Below are 18,093 nucleotides of genomic sequence, written 5' to 3' on the forward strand. Positions count from 1 at the left end.
CATATGTGGGATCCGAACTGGGGCCCTCTGGCATCCCAAGCCAGTTCTTAACCGTCACGCCACTCGGGCGGCCCCAAAATTTCAATTCTTATCAAAAGCTTAGTTCTACAATGTAGCCTTCCTGGAGGTAACCAAAAATCCCTCTCTAGTTCTCTGCAGTGCCTTTTTGAATTTTATTTTCTGTTGAGGTTGGGGGGCTACTGAAGACTTTTCAAAAGACAGCTAATGGGGCAGGTAAACTGAAGCTGGTTAAAAAGGGGTAGGGGCTGAGCTCCCTTTCTTGCAGCCCAGGTCTCAAACCTGTCATCCCACTTTGACATATGAAGCAGCTCCCTGGAGACCTGGTGGATAATAACTGCCCCATCTTCCTTTGAATCAGGGTAGCCCATCAGAGCTTCCCACTAAGTCTCCACTATTTTGGCCATTTATAAAATTCTGTGTGTTGTTTTTTTCTTGGACTATGGTTGTGGCTTTCATTATGGGATGTTATTAAAAAAACCAGTTACTTGAAAGTTGTGAACTTAAAAATACTGGGGATGTTGTTTGCAACAACAGCCACTTTAGAGAGTCCCTTTCTAAGCATGCATGAAAGAGATCTTTCTCAGGCTTCATGTTACTAGGAAATGTTGTATTCCTCCTGTGCTGCTGATTCACATTACCCCACGGACACTGTGCCCTTGTGACTGCTCAATCTCCCCTTTCTGCTCAGCAGAGAGGAAACTCAGTGTCAGATCTGTGGCCACCTTGAAGAAATGTCTAGTGCATGAGTGTTTAATTTTGTGCACTTACTTTACCCCAGCTGTATTTTTCTTAAAATTATTTTCCATTTGTCTTCATTTCCTTATCCATTTTTTTTCTTCTAATGTATGTATCCTTGTTAACCCATCATCCCTTTTGGAATAAGCTGGTGTACAAATTAGCAAATAAATAAGAACTATCTTAAATATTTTAATAAACTGCCCTTTTGACCCACTCTCTTACTACCTAGGTCACAGCTCTTGCCTTTGCTAATATGTCAAAAAAGTCTCCACTTCATAGACAGTGTAGAGGCCTGACCACCGCACTGTATTTCTGAAGCTGATGTTGAATAATATTGTATGTTAACTATAGTTGTATATACATATAGTCATGGGATGTGGAGTAGAGTGTGGGAATGGAGTCAATGGAATTGTAATAGATAAGTATGATATTGGGGGTGGGAGGGCAGTGGATGGGAGAGGGGGTTGTTACTTTGTGAGGGGTGAAAAGGGTAACTATTGCATTGTTCTGTACACCTGAAACTAATAACAAAAATAAGAATAAAATAAACAAACAAACAAACAAACAAAAGTCTCCAGCAGGCCTTGCTGTGTCGTTCTCCTGCTGCATCCCCTCACCTGCAGAGAGCGCAGCGGCTCAGGGTAGACAGCTGTCCCTAGCAGAGCTCACCGCCATCCCCACCCCACCTCCTGGGGCGCCAGTAGCTCTGTAGCATTCTGCCATGTCTTGCCATTTGCGCTGACCTGAAGCCCTTCTCCCACTCCTGCCCCTTTCTCTGCTCAGAGTCACCTTCCTTTGTTACGCCTTTGCTGATGCCCTCCAGGCCAGGCTGACCACTTCCTCTCCTGGCACACACCTCTGGTCATGCCGAACAGGCTGCTGTGTGCCCATTGATGACTTTGTGCAAATTAGAAGAAGGCATCCAGCCCTCTACAAGACACTTTATCGAACTTCCCACTATTGGAACACCATCTTCCTAAACATGTGAGTTTGGACTGTTCACCTGTGAGTGGCACCCTGCTAGGGGTGTGCCCTCTGAGCCACACAGTTACCCTTGATGGCCCTGTCTTGAGTTGTGGTTGCTGTGAACTATTGGAGTTCCCTAAGCACTGTCTGTCTGACCAGAGCAGGCCCTCAACAGCCATTTACTAAGCAAAAGAAAAAACAAAGGTGCAAATACATGCCATGCTCTTGTCTGGAAAAAGGGCAGGGGAGGCATGCCTGACAAGGCCTTTTGCACTGAACATTATGAATATATTGTAATTCAAAGACATTTTTTTTCACATTTCAGTATTTTTGAAATCAGTGGGTATCTTAAAGTCAGTGTATCATTGTGGTTGAGAGTACAGACCCTGGAGATAGACAGCCTGCGTCTGAATCCCAGTTCTACCACTTAGACACTTATTTGTGTGACTTCAGGCACGTTACCTAACCTCTCAGTGCTTCAGTTTACTCATCTGTAAAATGGAAATGATAGTGTTACCGGGAAATGACATTTAACCTCAGCTCTTCATCTTCTTGAAGGAACGAATTCAAGCAAGAGACAGAATTTTGTGCAGCAATAAGACAGGGAGAAGTTTATTAGTAAAAGAGAGTACACTCTGAGACATGGAGCAGGCTAACCCAAGAGAGGGAAGCAGCCTCTTCCTACATTGCATGAGGGCTTTTATTTCTGTGGGTAGAATGGCCTCCCCCTCTCCCTTCTCTTATCTCTCTTTCTCCCCCTGAGGTGCCTAGTCCTCTGGCATTTAGCAATACATTTCTTTGTTTTAGGGGCATGAGTAAACACACTCTTTTGATTTAGGGGCATGTATAAACACATCCCTCAGGGGTAGGTGAAAGCTGGACTCCTGCTGGGGAGCTGCCAGGGGTCTTGACCCAAGTAGGGGCTGCGTGCAGCAGTGGGCTTTCTAATCGGGGCTAAATTTCTCCTTCTGCTCATTTCTATCTGTCTACCTACTGATAGGTTGGCCAGTAAAGTAACATGCACTCTCAGGCAAGTTAAGAAAATCTTATTGAGAGAGAGAAAGTCTATCAGACTGATCAAAGATAACTACAGCCCAGGCTATGCGTCTAAAGGAGACTGCAGCCCCGAAGGAGGGGGTGAGGGGGGTTTTATAAGGGCGGTGCTTACAGGGTAGCATTGTTTGAACAGAAAATGCTGACTGCCTATAAATCAGTAGCTGTTCTGTGGCATTTTCTGTTATCGTGAGTTTGGCTCTGTCTGCAGGTGCAGGCCAACAGACATTTTGTTGTTTTCTTGCAGACATGGCTCCGTAAGTCAAAGTCTCTGAGACCTAACATTCAGAGACCTAACACGTATCCTGTCAATTAGACGAAATGACTTTTCCCAGATCACATTACTTTAATTGACTTCACACTCAACTTTGATAAATTTCTTGCATATTGTGCAGCATCAGCTGAAACTCTCACAGCAATTACAATACATTTACTGGGGGTTTCAGCCACCTTTTCTTAGTTGTACACAACAGTATATAAGTAAATAATTCAAGGATGATCTAAAACTTCACTCTGCCTAATTTTTTGGTTGATCAAAACATTTTATGTACATAAACATGGATTCAAGGTTATTTCTGTATAGAACTAGTCAACTTCGGCCCTGTCCAAGGGTGTGTTTAATTATCAGTTCCCAGAAAGAACATCCACGAGAGGAACTTTGTCCAACAGGCCTTCTTATGGATTCATTTACCATCAGGTTTTGGAAAGAATAGGTATACAGTTGTTACTACTCTTCCTGTACCAGAAGGCAGAGAAGCAGATGATGGAATGTGTTTCCCTTGACTCACAAATGCAACCAGTGGAGGATCTAGCATTATACATCCTAGCTCTTCACTGTAGTGTCTCCAACCCCATTCATTAGATCACATCAAAGGCTGTTTTCTAAGGAAGCTCATGAAATCTAAGATTGAGTGTCCAAATGAGGACATATACACTTATCATCTTTTCCTTTATCTAAACCTGGAATTTCCATCTCAAACTCTCATTTCTTTTTGTAGAAATGTCAGCAAAGACAGACAGAGGAATTTTTCTCACTTAGGGTAAGGATGCCCGATGCAGCACGGGTGGTCACAGCACAGCGGAGAAAGCTGACAGAAACAATCTGACTTGCAGATATATTATGTTAGGTTTGTTTTTTAATTGGTTGTCAAAATTTATAATTCAGGCAATTTCCCATCAAAGACCCCTTTTTTTTTAAAAGATTTTTATTGGGGAATTGGGGGATGGGACCAACCCTGGGGAATAAGGGGAAAGGGAACAGACAAGTTGCTGTCCTTTTGTTCTTCAGTCTAGTTGTAGGGGACGTTGCTTCACTGGCCCAAGTTGGCACCATCATTGTGCTCTTCCCGGGTGAGGCACATCAGTCGCCGGCTTCTGGATGGCTGCTCACAGTGGCTGCTGGCCGCTCACGCTGGCTGCTAGCCACACACAGTAGCCCATGGCAATCCACTGCAACAGGGGCTGCAGCCTGTGCTGTCACCGACGACTCACGGCAGCCCAGCTCCAGGTTGAGCTGTTTTTGCATCTTAGCTGTAGAGGGCAGTGTCACTGGCCCTCATATGTGGGATCCGAACCGGGGCCGTTTGGCATCCCGAGCCAGCTCTTAACCAATGTGCCACTCGGCCGGCCCAAAGACCTCTTGAACAATTGGAAGAACCCTCAGACTTTGCTCCCTTGGCCACAGCCAGCTGGAGCGGAGCTGAAGCTGCCCCTTGACTGGGCCATGTGTTCCTCACCTTTCAGTGTCTGCTATCATTTAGGTGACACTTCTAGCCCAGTGGGCATTGGAACTGTGATCCCTAATGTAAGCCAGTGTCCTAGTATTTTAGAGCTTTCTAGAAAGAGCCAGCGGGTGTGAGCAGTGGTTAAGTGGCCTCCAGGAAGGAGGATCATTGGCCTCATCAAGGCCTACCTGCCACTCCTAGCCCAGCCCAGACCTTCAGGGGACAGGAGTGAAGGTGGAGGTGGGTATGGTGCCCTGAATTTGCTGAGCTGGCTCCTCTCCATCTATTCATTCAGCCTGAAAGTCATGACCATAGTTTCTTCATCCAGGGGGTAGGACGTTTTCCCGAATATGAAAGAAAACAGCCAGTGACCACTCAGGCTCTTTTGAAGGCTCACAGACTTGGTATTACCACAAAAGGCTAAGTGTCCTGTTTACTAGCCAGCACAACCCGAAGTGGCTGTGCTTTCTTGCTGAGCAGGACTTGGCACAAGGCTGAATTCTGCCCATCACCCCACAGCCTGGGTCCCGGATGCGAGCCACTCTCAGAAGGGCACATCTGCTTCTGCTCGAATCCACTCCTGGCATTTTGAAAGCCAACAACAGAGGCCTTACCTCCTTGCTGTCTTCCTCCCTAGCTCTCCTTTCCCTGTGGGGCCCAATCCAGGCAGGCCCTTTGCACAAACTGAATCTAACAGTGAATTCCCATCTTTTGTTTTTAAGTCTCCAGGAAGCAGGATGCCAGTACCTCTGGGGAAACTGGTCCTTTTTACCAGTGTGATGACGAGTGGGGGCTGTGCCCTTGTGTATTACCTCATACAAAGTAAGTACCCAGCAACCACCTGAGGCTGGCTTTGTCATAGCTCTCCTATTCCTGTTCCTCCATCGAAGGAAATAATTCAGATGCTTTCTGCAGATTAGGGAAAGGAGGAGAGCACTGTTTTTAGAGGCCAGTACACCTTTCCATTCCCTATAGCCTCCTCCTTATCCTATAATTCCAGTTTTTTAGGAGCCACAGTGCAAATAAAAGGACTCCAGTGTGTTTGCATAAGAAGCCTTGCAAAAATGAAGATGTGCTTTCACTCCAGTACACACACAGGAGATCCAATATTTCTGAGATGATATAAAGGACAGAGGGTTCACAGGTGGGGAAAACTGGCCATTTCTCAGTGTCCTCAGCCTGTTTGCCCTGCCACTCTTTAATGTTGATTTAGTGGAGGAGGTAACCTTGAGCAAGGGACTCTGGTGAGAGCAGAAAATTAAAGCAAGGTCTAGGATGGCAAAATTTTGACAGATGCAGCTTCCAGCCCCACTGCACTCAAATTTGAATTTGCAAAGACAGGCCACGATTATTGTGAGCAGCCAAGACATTTAAGGTCATTTAATGGCTACTGGTTACAAAGTAGCAGCATTTTTTAGGACTTTCTCTGAAGCTCCTGTATGCCCTCCCAGCTTGGCTTCTCACCCTGATTGCAGCATTTTCACTTCCTGTGGGGATGTTAGAATCACCAGCAGACAGGCAAACAGCACAGTATCCTCTCCCCCAATTCTTCCCTACTTCTTTCAGTTGGCTCAGAGGTTCCAGGGGTAATTCAGACTAGAATAACTCAGCCTCCTCTTCCTTCTGCCAAAGAGAGAGAGGCAGGACAGACAGGAATAGGTGCATATTACAGGGGCTAATGGCCTTCTCCCTTAGGAGGCTGTAGTTAGCTGATAGCCACAGCTGAGCCGGGCTCTGCAGCCAACTGGTTCAATCCAGCTCCAGCTCTTGACTAGCTGTGTGGCCTTGTATAGGAGTCTCTCACCTTCCTGGGCCTCTGTTATCTGTGTGTTGAGGGATTAGTGCTTATGCATGAGGTTGTGAAATTAAATAAATCTCACAATCTGTGAGATATTGAGAACATTGTCTAGCCATGTAAATCGTTCAATAGAGATTAAGTGTCTGGACCTGCATGTGTTCCTTCTTGTCCTATCATGGCTGGCACCTTGCTTACCCCTACAGCGCCCCCTGCAGTCCCACTCCTGGGAAGCAGCACAGGAGGGGCCTTCTCCTTAACCTCTTCCAGCTCACTATGCTTTTCCCTTCCATTACTATGGTTGGGCCTACAGGAGGGAAGTGCTTTCTTGTTGCCAAACCGAAAACCTTCCTTGGGAAGCCTACCGTTGCTGTCTCCTAGGGCAGCATGTACTTTACACCTTCAGGGAGGTGCTGCCTGGAGTTCCTAGTAGACATTGGGCCAACAAGGGTACCTGAGACAGAGCAGTTTATAAGCGTTATCTATATCAGCGGTTCTCAACCTTCCTAATGCTGCGACCCCTTAATACAGTTCCTCATGTTGTGGTGACCCCCACCATAAAATTATTTTCGTTGCTACTCTGTAACTGTAATTTTGCTACTGTTATGAATCGTAATGTAAATATCTTTTTGTTTTCCAATGGTCTTAGGCGACCCCTGTGAAAAGGTCATTTGACCCCCAAAGGGGTCGTGACCCACAGGTTGAGAACCGCTGATCTATATGAAATACTAGTTAAATCTGTAACTTGAAAAATTAGCATTTTCATGTCCTATTTCTTGACCTGAGGGTTTTGTTGTTGTTGATATTGTGATCTGTCTATTTTATGCTGGTTTATCAGGACCTTCATCTTAGTGGAAGAAATAATGTTTAGAAGCCCAGTCATAGATTCTGGCCCCAGCTCTGCCTTGAACTAGCTGTGTCACTTTGAGTAAATTATGGTATCCTAGGACTTTAGAACCAAAAGGAACATTAGAGAACATCTGATCAAACCCCTTAAATGAAGAAATGAGGTGAGGAAATGAGAGATGAAGAAATTGAGGCACAGCAAGGTCAAGTACTTTGCCCAAGGTCATCTGCCACATCCCCACAGATCCTGACTTTGTAGACTTTGGTTTGGAGTCTCTAACAATGGACAGTTTAGAGTAGATAGTCCCTAATTCTCTATCTATAAATTTCACATTTGTATCTGTTTCCATGCTGTACATGAATTGTGTCATTTAACTTTCTACAGAGAGTCTACCTGACCAAGCTCAATAAAGAAAAAACTGTAACAACTACCTTTTCCACTTAGAAACTTTTTCCAGGGGTTCCTATTACCAGTTGGCTTTGGAACAGCTGCATAGCCGCCCAGAGGCCCTGGAAGCTCTGGGCACCCCTCTCAACATTCACTATCTCCAACTCACTGACAAGTACAACTTTGTGGACATTGCTGATGCCCAGGTAATGTGCTCCCCCAGCGAACTGCAGGCCGGTGCCTAGTGCAGCGGTGGGGAGGGGCTGCCATAATCGGTAGAATGTTTTGGGGGAAGCTGGAGTAAGAGTTTGGGATGGGAAAACCCACTATATAAAACTGCTAGTAGGAATTACTTAGGACCTTTTGAAAAAACCTATGGATTAATTGATTTTCATATATTTTTCTTCCTTTCTGGAGAATTGATGTGGCAGGGAATATAGCATTTGTGCTCAAGTCTCCATCTTGAACTGATAGAGAAATGACCAGTGGTAGTTTGCCACTACTGACTTCAATTTTCAACTTGAAATATATCTAAAGCCAGTTAACTCTCATTCAAATGTAAACAGCTCTTTAAATTTTAGTTTTGAAGCTTATTTATTTACAATTGATTGTGTGGAATGCCAGTCTATTTTTCAGCTGTGTCTTATCTTCTTTTATACTTCAGCTGATAAAACTCACATGAATATAAAATGTATTTTTTCTTCTGCTTAACAAGTATGTGTTGAATACATCTGAGTTAGAGCAATGATTCTAAGCTGTATGGGGGATACAGAGATACAGAAGGCTTTCAGGGAGTTTATAGTGTAAAACTCCAGAATGAGACAAGGTGAAGTAAATATTGTAGTAGAGGCCTAGCAGAGTGGTTAGTGGGCTGGGAAATTGTTGTGAAGAAAAGGAGTGACAGACTGAGAAACAGGGTACATAGGAAGGCAGCTCACTGCTCCCTGCCAGTGTGACCTCTGCAGGTTTAGGCTTCCAAGGGAGGTCGTGGTCAGGTAGGACAGGCTGAGGCAACCTCATCATGAGGTGTACGCACTTGATTCTGGCCAGCAGAAGCCCTGGATTATTTTGAGGGTAAGAGTGAGATGATCTGACCTAGTTTGTTTATTGTTATTGTTACTATTTTTCATGGAAATAGTTTTATTGTTTTTTCTTTTCTAACTGCAAAAGCAATTCATGCTCAAGTATTCTGATAAAAATCTTTGATCTGATTTTAAAAGAAGGTAAATTCATTCAGATTGGGAATACCCAGGGTCTAGAAGCCCTTAGGAGAACAGTGTATCCACACAGGTATACAGTGGTGAGAGTGTGAACCAGAGCTGTGGCCTAGAAAAAGGAAATGTGGATATGAAAGCTATTGTGGCCAGTTGATAGGACTTGAAACAGCATTATGGTAGGAGAGGGGTGGGTCAGAGCTAATGCTCTAATGTGCATCCTGAGTTAAGTGGAGACGGTGATGCCAAGTGAGAGAAAACCCAGAGGAGAAAAGGGGAGGGGGTGGACTTGATGGAGTGCCCATTCTGCCAGATGGCCTTATTTCCATTGTCACCAAATCCCTCATACCATGTGGTGTGGCTCCTCTATGCTTCCCCATCTCTGGTCACCTAGCCAGATCCCCACAAGCACAAGGACTCGGAAAGGCCAGGGATTGGGTCTGGCTGTTCACAGTATCCCCCAGCACGGAGCACAGGGCCTGGCTTCGGTTCTTAGGAAGCCTCAGGCACATTGCTGAGGGCAGCTTGATGCAGCATCAGCTCCCTGATCCAGGACCCAGTGAGTGGCTGACACCATGCTGCTGTTAGTGTGGAACCTCCTCTGGGTAGGCCCAGCCTTCACTTTGGCCTTGTCTAGCACATGCCAGCTGCTTCTGAGAGGGCTTCTCTGCAGCCCAGGGCCCTGGGGAGCACCATGATGGTGTTGGCTGTGGTGCTATGGACTGGCCTCTGCTGCTGCCAAATACTGTGACCCTACAGTGACAGGAGTGCAGGCAGCCGCAGAGCCACCTGCACCCCCGGCCTTTGCTTCTCCGGTTTGTGAGGTATGCTTGCCATCCTGTCAGGGCTATTCACCTCCCTGACAATCAGCAGTTTATAAGGATGCCGCATACAACACAGACCATCTTATCCCAGGGTCCCTATTTGTAGTTCCTTTATTTTGTCTATAGGTAAGAAGTTTCATTGTTCATGAGGTAGTTGTCATACTGAACAATTGTTTCCTACGTGTACATGTGAAATAGACACTACATACCAACACTCTGGTATGCCAGACACTCTTGCTTTACCCTTTGGCAAGCTCTGGGCAATGAAGAACCCAGTCTATAAAGTGCTTCAAACACCCACACAGGCACAGCTGCCCCAAAGTTAGTACACTGATTCCTCTGTGTTCGCTGTTCTTCAAAATCCTAGTTATTTCTTCTGCCCTTTTCTTGGTTTTTTGTTTTCTGTTTTGCATGCAGAGATGCACAATGTGTGTTCTGTTGCCTAATTTTATAATCCCTTGAGAAGAGCTGTAGCTTGATTCCAAAAGTAAAACCCTGAAGAATTGCTTTAGTGTGACTAGGTGACTGCTTGTCCACATATGAAGCCACCATCCCAAAGCCTGTGTCTTTTTTAAAGTGGTTTAAATAAATGAAAGAGATAATTTTGGAAAATATAAATGTGTGTGTGTACCAAAGTAGTTCTTTCTCTTGGTGATAATTTGGAGTGGATGAGATACACCATCTCTTAGCCCAGGAAAGTATCTTTTCCCAACACCTTGGGAGGTGCCTTGTGACGGGCTTCCTTGGTACCACATTGTGTTCCCTTCACAAGTCTCACACAGTCTTTAGTTTTCACTGAGAAACCAAAAATATTGCATTCAATATTTTTCTAAATAGAAGCATTAGCAAACACCTGCCAGCTCAATCTGAGGTTCTGAGGCTGATTCCCTAGGCTCAGGGTATGGCAGCATCCAGGCAGCACCACCTCTGTGGTGTGAGCCCAGCCTGTGGGGACTGGTGACAAATAACCAACCAAGAACTCCTTGCCTGTCTCAGGGGAGTGTTCACATATTTTCCTTAAGTCCTGTTCTTTGTAGCCCATGTCAAAGTATGCACTTGTTTGCTGGTAATAGTTACCCCTTTAAACAGTGGACTTTTTCTTTTTTTGTCCTTTTTTTCTGTTTTACAAGGTGTGCTAAAAAAATATGGTGAATGTTTAAATAAAAAAGATTATTAGAGTAAAAGACACATTAACATTAGTTCCCCTCAAAATACTCCCCCTTGCTTCGAACACACATATCCCATCGTTCTTGCCACTTCCTGAAGCAGTTCTGAAAGTCTTCTTTCATGAGTGTGTTTAGTTGTGCTGTCGTGGCTGCTTTAATGTCCTGAATCATTTTCACTTTGGGGAAGAGCCAGAAGTCACACGGTGCCAGATCCAGTGAATAAGGTGGATGAGGACACACCGGAATGTTTTTATTTGACAGAAATTGTCATACCAGAAGTAATGTGTGACATAGAGTCTTTCATTCTGATAAAAAAAAAATACAGTGAATGCTGCTGCCGAGTGCTGTCCAATGGAAAGGCAGGGATCTTCAATACGGGAAATGGCATGTCAAACCCTAGTAACAGTGTGTGACAAGTTTCAACTTGCTCGGTGCAGTCAGTCGGGTGTGAACTACGGTTGAGAGAAGGTATGTTTTAAAGTGTGCCATAAATCATTCTCCATCATGACAATGCACCGTGGCATACATTGCTTCTGGTACGGCAATTTCTGTCAAATATTAGGTTGGTGCAAACGTAGCTACAGTTTTTGCATTGTTGAAATTTGCCTTTGATATTGGAATACATTCTTAAATAAATGTGGTTATGTTATACATCATTTTAATGTACATTTCCTGGTTTATGTTTTTTTGCTAATGACATTTCTTGCTGTTTATGTGTATTTTAGACTAGGGAAATGATGTTAGGCAAAAAGCAAATTCGAGTGATTTTCTTTTGCAAGTTCAAAATGGGTCGTAAAGCAGCAGAGACAACTCAAAACATCAACGCATTTGGCCCAGAAACTGCTAACAAATGTACAGTGCAGTTGTGGTTCACGAAGTTTTGCAAAGGAGACAAGAGCCTTGAAGATGAGGAGTGTAGTGGCTGGCCATCAGAAGTTGACAATGACCAATTGAGAGCAATCATTGAAGCTGATCCTCTTAAAACTACAGGAAAAGTTGCTGAAGACCATTGACCATTCGGCATTTGAAGCAAATTGGAAAGGTGAAAAGTTTGGTAAGTGGTTGCCTCATGAGCTGACCGCATATCAAAAAATAGTCATTTTGAAGTGTCGTTTTCTCTTATTCTACACAACAATTAACCATTTTTTCGATCAAATTGTGACATGCGATGAAAATTGGATTGTATGCGACAACAGGTGACGACCAGCTCAGTGATTGGACCGAGAAGAAGCTCCAAAGTACTTCCCAAAGCCAAACTTTCACAAAAAAAGGTCATGGTCACTGTGTGGTGGTTTGCTGTTGGTCTGATCCACTACAGCTTTCTGAATCCCGGCAAAACCATTACATCTGAGAAGTATGCTCAGAAAATCCGTGAGATGCACCGAAACCTGGAACACTTGCAGTTGGCATTGGTCAACAGAAATGGCCCAATTTTTCTCCACGCCAGTGCCCTATTGCACATTGCACAACCAACACTTTAAAAGTTGAACAAATTGGGCTATGAAGTTTTGCCTCATCCACCATATTCACCTGACCTCTCACCAACCAACTAACACTTCTTCAAGCATCTCGACAACTTTTTGCAGGGAAAACACTTCCACAACCAGCAGGATGCAGAAAATGCTTTCCAAGAGTTTCTGAAATTCCAAAGGATGGATTTTTATGCTATAGGAATAAACAAATTTATTTCTCATTGGCAAAAATGTGTTGATTGTAATGGTTTCTATTTTGATTAATAAAGATGTGTTTGAGGGCCGGCCAAGTGGCGCGTTGGTTAAGAGCTGGCTTGGTACACCAGAGGGCCCTGGTTCAGATCCCACATATGAGGGCCAGTGACACTGCCCTCTACAGCTAAGATGCTGAACAACAGCTCAACCTGGAGGTAGGCTGCCTTGAGTCGCTGGCGACAGCATAAGCAACAGCCCCTGCTGCAGTAGATTGCCATGGGCTACTGTGTGTAGCCAGCAGCCAGCGTGAGCGGCCCTCATGCCGCCAAGAGCGGTTGTCCAAAAGCCGGCGACTGATCTGCCTCGCCTGGAAAGAGCGCAATGATGGTGCCAACTTGGGCCAGTGAAGCGACATCCTCCACAACTAGACTGAAGAACAAAAGGACAGCAACTTGTCTGTTCCCCTTNGCAATGATGGTGCCAACTTGGGCCAGTGAAGCGACATCCTCCACAACTAGACTGAAGAACAAAAGGACAGCAACTTGTCTGTTCCCCTTCCCCCGATTCCCCAATAAAAATCTTAAAAAAAAAAAGATGTGTTTGAGCCTAGTTATGATGATTTAAAATTCACGGTTCCAAACCGCAATTACTTGTGCGCCAACCTAAAAAAAAAAAACATTATGGTGTGTCATCATCCACCGTATTCATTGGATCTGGCACCGTGCGACTTTTGGCTCTTCCTGAAAGTCAAAGTCAAAATGATCATTAGAGGTAGACATTTTGAATCAATTCAGGACATTGAGGCAGCCACGACAGCACAACTAAAGACATTCACAAAAGAGGACTTCCAGAACTGCTTCAGAAAGTGGCAAGAACAGGGATAAGTGTGTTCAAAGAAAGGGGGAGTATTTTGAGAAGGATTAATGGCAATGTGTCTTTTACTGTAATAATTTTTTTAAAACATTCACCATATTGTTTGATTACACCTCGTATTATGAAAAGTTTCAAACTTACAGAAAAAAATAAAATACTGTGTGCTGTGGAACCCATATTACTGCTACCTGGATCCTACAATTAATATTTTGTTCTGTTTGCTTTACCCCATACTGTTCTTCTAGCCATATCTTTATTTGTCCATGAACACATTATTTTCAAACACCTGTACACTTCACATTTAAACACATAAGCATGTATATAATTAACTAGAGTTTAATATTTGTTTTAGTTCCTTTTTTTGAGGTAAAATTTACATTCTGTGAAAGGTAAGAATCTAGGTGTCCTATTTAATAAATTTTAACAAATACATACACCTCAAGCTCCTATCTAAATGTAGACTGTTCCCATCACCCAACAGTTTCCTTATGCTTTTCCCAGTTCACCCCCTCTCACATCCCCCAGCCCCACCAGAGGCAATCATTTTTCTTGATTTTTTTTTCAGTGAAGTAAGCCTGCTCTGGAACATGGAATCATGCATTATATACTCTAAGTCTCTTTCAGTAAACATGTTTTTGATATTCATCTATGTTGCTGCATGTATCAGTAGTTTGTTCTTTCTTAACTGTGGATTTTTAAATCATTGCAAAGATTCAGAGCATTTTGTCTGGCACATATGGTCTCCTTGCAAAGTAAGAGGATGGCCCTTGGCCTCAACCAACCCATTCAAAAAGAGGCAGGATATTTGGAGGAAGCCAGATAGAAAAGTAGGTGAATTCTCCAGGTAGGCTTAAGTTAGGAAACAACTAAATTCTGTGGATAATCACTTGATTTTATAAGGTTAGCTCTAGAAAGCATTGTTTTGTCATCTCTTGAAAGGACAGCAACATATTCAGTTATACCTCTCTTTTTATACCACCAGTTGAAGATTCCTGTCTCTGGATCCAAGTCAGAGGGCCATCTTTATGTCAGCTCTTCCAGAGATTCCCCCTTTAAGAGGTATTATGGCTCAGTCATTGAAGGGAATGGGTTCTTGCCATCTGAAGCTGCATGGATGGATGGACCTAGAGGGTACTGTGCTGAGTGGAGTATGTCAATCAGAGAAAGACAGAAACAATGTGATTTCGCTTTTATGTGGCACCTAAAGCACAAAGTAAATAAACAAAACAGAAACAGTCTCACAGGTATAGAGAACATTTTGATGGTTACCAGATGGAAGGGGGGTTGGGGGTGGGTGAAAAAAGGGGAAGGGATTAAGAAGTACAGATTGGTTACAAAGTAGTCATGGCGATGTAGGATATAGCATAAGGAATATAGTCAATAATATTGTAATAACTGTGCTGTACTAGATTTATTGGGGTGATAGCTGGGAGGGGATTTGGGGGACAGGGTTAAAAAGGTAAAGGGATTATGAAGTACAAATTGGTAGTTACAAAACAGTCATGGGGATATAAAGTATAGCATAAGGAATATAGTAAATGATATGGTAAAATCTATGTATAGTGCCAGGTGGGTACTAGACTAGTCAGGGGGATCTCTTAAATTATATAAATGTCTAACCACTATGCTGTATATCTGAAGTTAATATAAAATAATATTGAATATCAAGTGTAATTGAAAAATTTAAAAAGGGTAGGAAAGGTGAAGGGAAATAAGAGCTCCAAATTTCCAGGTATAAAACAAATAAGGCATGAGGATGTAATGTACAGCATCGGTAATATAGTCAATAATATTGTGCTAGCATGGTATGGTGTCAGATGGTTGCTGACTTATAGTGATCATTTCTTTAGGTATATAAATGTTGAATAACTGTAGTGTACACCTGAAATAATAGAATATTTATGCTAGCTATATTTTTAATAAAAACCTTTTTAAAAAGGTATGGGAAAGTGGGTGGGATGGGGTAACAAGAGGAGAACCTTCAGACAGGCAATCCTGATTCCCATTTTTACTTGTAGTTATATGATTGTGGTAATATGAATTAGTTTTTCAAAGCTAGAAAAGTTTTATGGCCTGGGCAGCAAGCCAGTTCTTTGGCTCTTAGCTTTGTCCAGACATTTTATCCAATGCAATCTATGGAATTGTCCATTCCTAACACTGCTGAATTTGAAGAACTTGACAGTTATAGTGTAAGTCTACTATAATTTGATACAGCTTCTAACACTACTGCCTCAATCGTTACAAATAAATAAAGGGATAAATTCCTGTTCCAGAATTATTCAATACATTCTTCACTCATTTCCTCCACAGGAAGCTTCTCTCAGAGATGTTTGCTATTTAGCCAGGATGTGTTTTAATTCCCCAGGACAAAAAGAGCAGGCAGTCCTTAGGCATAGGCAGCCCCTACTAGGTTCTCCCAGGGCTCGTTGACTCCAAAACCTTGGATTAGTGGAGGAGCTGGCCAGGGTCCAGCCAAGAATTGAAGGCCCATGTGAATTAGGAAATGGGGAATAAGCTGCTCCTTCTCTTTCCTTGATGCCCCTTTGATGCGACCCGTGCACCAAACGAGCACTCCTGACTCGTCAGCCAGGAGTCTACCAAGAGGGTACCTGAGAGGATTGGGTGGGAGACTGGAAAAGAAAGAGACTAGAGACGAAAGCTGGGGACAGGAGTTCCACCCAGTGCTGATAGCAGAGAGTGGCTCCATTTATTGTTTATACACAGCTTTTATAGCAAAAGTAACTTTCCTTAGGTAGGGGGGTTTGGGGAACTTGAGGGAATAGTCCCCTCCTCCCAGGGAACACCTTCCCCGGGGCTTTCCATAAGGTGTAGGGAAGCCATCTTCCCAGGGTTAAAGCGAAACATAACGAGCATAAACTGTTAATAGGATGGCATTCCACTCTGTAGCTTTCAAGACCATTGGCTGTTTTCTCCTCAGCGGCCAACCTTCTCACGCTGCTTACCTGGGCCTGAGAGCCTGTCAACCTGCCAGCTTTCAGGCTTAACCCTCACTATAAACCTCCAGCTCTCAGGCTTAACCCTTACTGCAAGCCTCCGGCTCCATACACCCCTTCAATTCGCCCATCGTTATTGATTGTTAAACTTACCTTGACAATGATGCTGGTTAAGTAATGAGAGCTTATAATAAAATGTTAAAATGTCATGTTAATATAGTTCTAACATAAAATAGTGTTTAAAAATATTTAAGGCATTGTTCCAAACAACTGCTTTTTTTTCCCCTTTTTGACAATATCTTTTGACTCAGTGTTCCTTTAATTAGAGACTATACTTTTGGTTTCTATCAGGTGGCACCTTGATGAGGTCTTCTTAGAGCTCAAGGATGGTCAGCAGATTCCTGTGTTCAAGCACAGTGGAGAGAATGGTGATGAAGTTAAAAAGGAGTGAAGGTGATTTAAAAACCCCAGCTTTCTCCAAGCATGGCCTTCCCTCATCACCATGTACCCTCCATGGCTTTAAGCCTGTTTTCCAGCCACCAGGGGGATGATTGTATGTGCTGCCATATGGCAACTTTGGTATAATTCTAATTTGACAGTGAACACTATTGAGGTTTTATTTAATTAAAAATAAACATTTACTATAAGTTTATAATTATTTGACAATTCTCTGTACAAAAGCACAGAATAAAAGTAATCAGTATTAATAAAATATCTTGATTTTTGCTGATGCCATCTCTTTCTTTTCTTTTCCTCTCAGCACATGCTCCCCATATTTTTCAGCTCCATCAAAGAGAAGGCCGAGGTTTACTAAAGAGGTTTTTAATTGTCAACATTAGAATGCTGAAGAAGAGTCTTTTGTTTTAGTCATTCAAGAATTCATATTGTTAAGTAGCTTGTGGACAGTCTTATTTTGGATTTTTTTTTTGCTTTGTTGTTCTATTTTCTTATTTCTGTTTTAGTCACCAGTTGTCTGCCCTGTTGAAGATTTGCAAAATAACTGCTTTACTCCAAACATTTGAAAATTTAAAAAAAGGTGTATGTGTACATAAGCACATGTAAAAAAAACATAAAATAGTTAGTTTAAGCTAACAGGTTCCTAATCCTTCTAGGTTAAGTTGTTGCTTTCCATACAACTTAACCACATTTCAGAGAACCCTACCTTTAGGGTTTTCTTAGCATTATAAAACTACTGTAGTATGAAGCCAAAGATCTTCCTTGCCTCTGAGCACCAAAATTTACAAAAACCAGAAATCGGATACCTTTGCTTTGCAAAGGCCAATTTAACCCTATTAGTATTACAGGCTTACTGCAATTATAATTGCCCACAATAAAAGACATTCATGAGCTCTTTTCCCACATTCTTAATATCCATTAGAGAGAAGCCTCTCAGAAAAAAAACTAAGTTTACTCATTGGAAATTATTTTTATTCTGGAGTTTGTTTCTTTAAAAATATGTTCTTTGAATAGATTATGCAGTGAAAAGTCTCCTTCCCTGAGAGCACTTTTGCTAGTGTTTATTGATAAATATTACAATTTATAGAATCTTTACAAATAAATGGTAGAACACTGTACACACAGTTTTGCGCTGCTTTATTCTTTAACAATTGCATACTATTCTCGTGTATATGTCAATTTCTGTATTGCTTCACATCAGTTCATTTCAGTGTTTGATAGGTTTCTTGGTGGGGAGGGGGTTGTTCGTTTATTTATTTGTTGCTGTGGCCAAATCATAGAAAACCAGACACTGGGTGGGCCTTCTGTTCTGAAGTAAAAGCAAGTGACAGTTTTTGTTTGTATAGAATTTGAATTGAGAGGCTTTTCTAACCCAACTAACAGGAAATAGTGTTATGTAGTGAAAAGT

General features: G+C 42.7%; 1 protein-coding gene across 3 annotated transcripts in view; it reads left to right on the forward strand.

Moving 5' to 3' along the window:
* Positions 1 to 17,803, forward strand: part of COA1 (cytochrome c oxidase assembly factor 1) — a 44,503-nt gene extending 26,700 nt beyond the window's left edge. The window contains exons 2-7 of one of the 3 annotated variants that reach the window (XM_019630842.1): positions 1,543 to 1,743; positions 5,225 to 5,324; positions 7,589 to 7,737; positions 14,258 to 14,334; positions 16,581 to 16,682; positions 16,990 to 17,803. In XM_019630842.1, the coding sequence (XP_019486387.1) occupies positions 5,240 to 5,324; positions 7,589 to 7,737; positions 14,258 to 14,334; positions 16,581 to 16,680 (411 nt within the window). In that variant the 5' untranslated portion in view covers positions 1,543 to 1,743; positions 5,225 to 5,239 and the 3' untranslated portion in view covers positions 16,681 to 16,682; positions 16,990 to 17,803. The remainder of the gene's footprint in view (positions 1 to 1,542; positions 1,744 to 5,224; positions 5,325 to 7,588; positions 7,738 to 14,257; positions 14,335 to 16,580; positions 16,683 to 16,989) is intronic. The other 2 variants (XM_019630841.1, XM_019630843.1) reach the window with 2 other exon arrangements.
* Positions 17,804 to 18,093: the final 290 nt, after the last annotated feature.

Source organism: Hipposideros armiger, unplaced genomic scaffold (genome assembly GCF_001890085.2).
Source record: "Hipposideros armiger isolate ML-2016 unplaced genomic scaffold, ASM189008v1 scaffold_953, whole genome shotgun sequence".
Classification (NCBI taxonomy): Eukaryota; Metazoa; Chordata; class Mammalia; order Chiroptera; family Hipposideridae; genus Hipposideros; species Hipposideros armiger.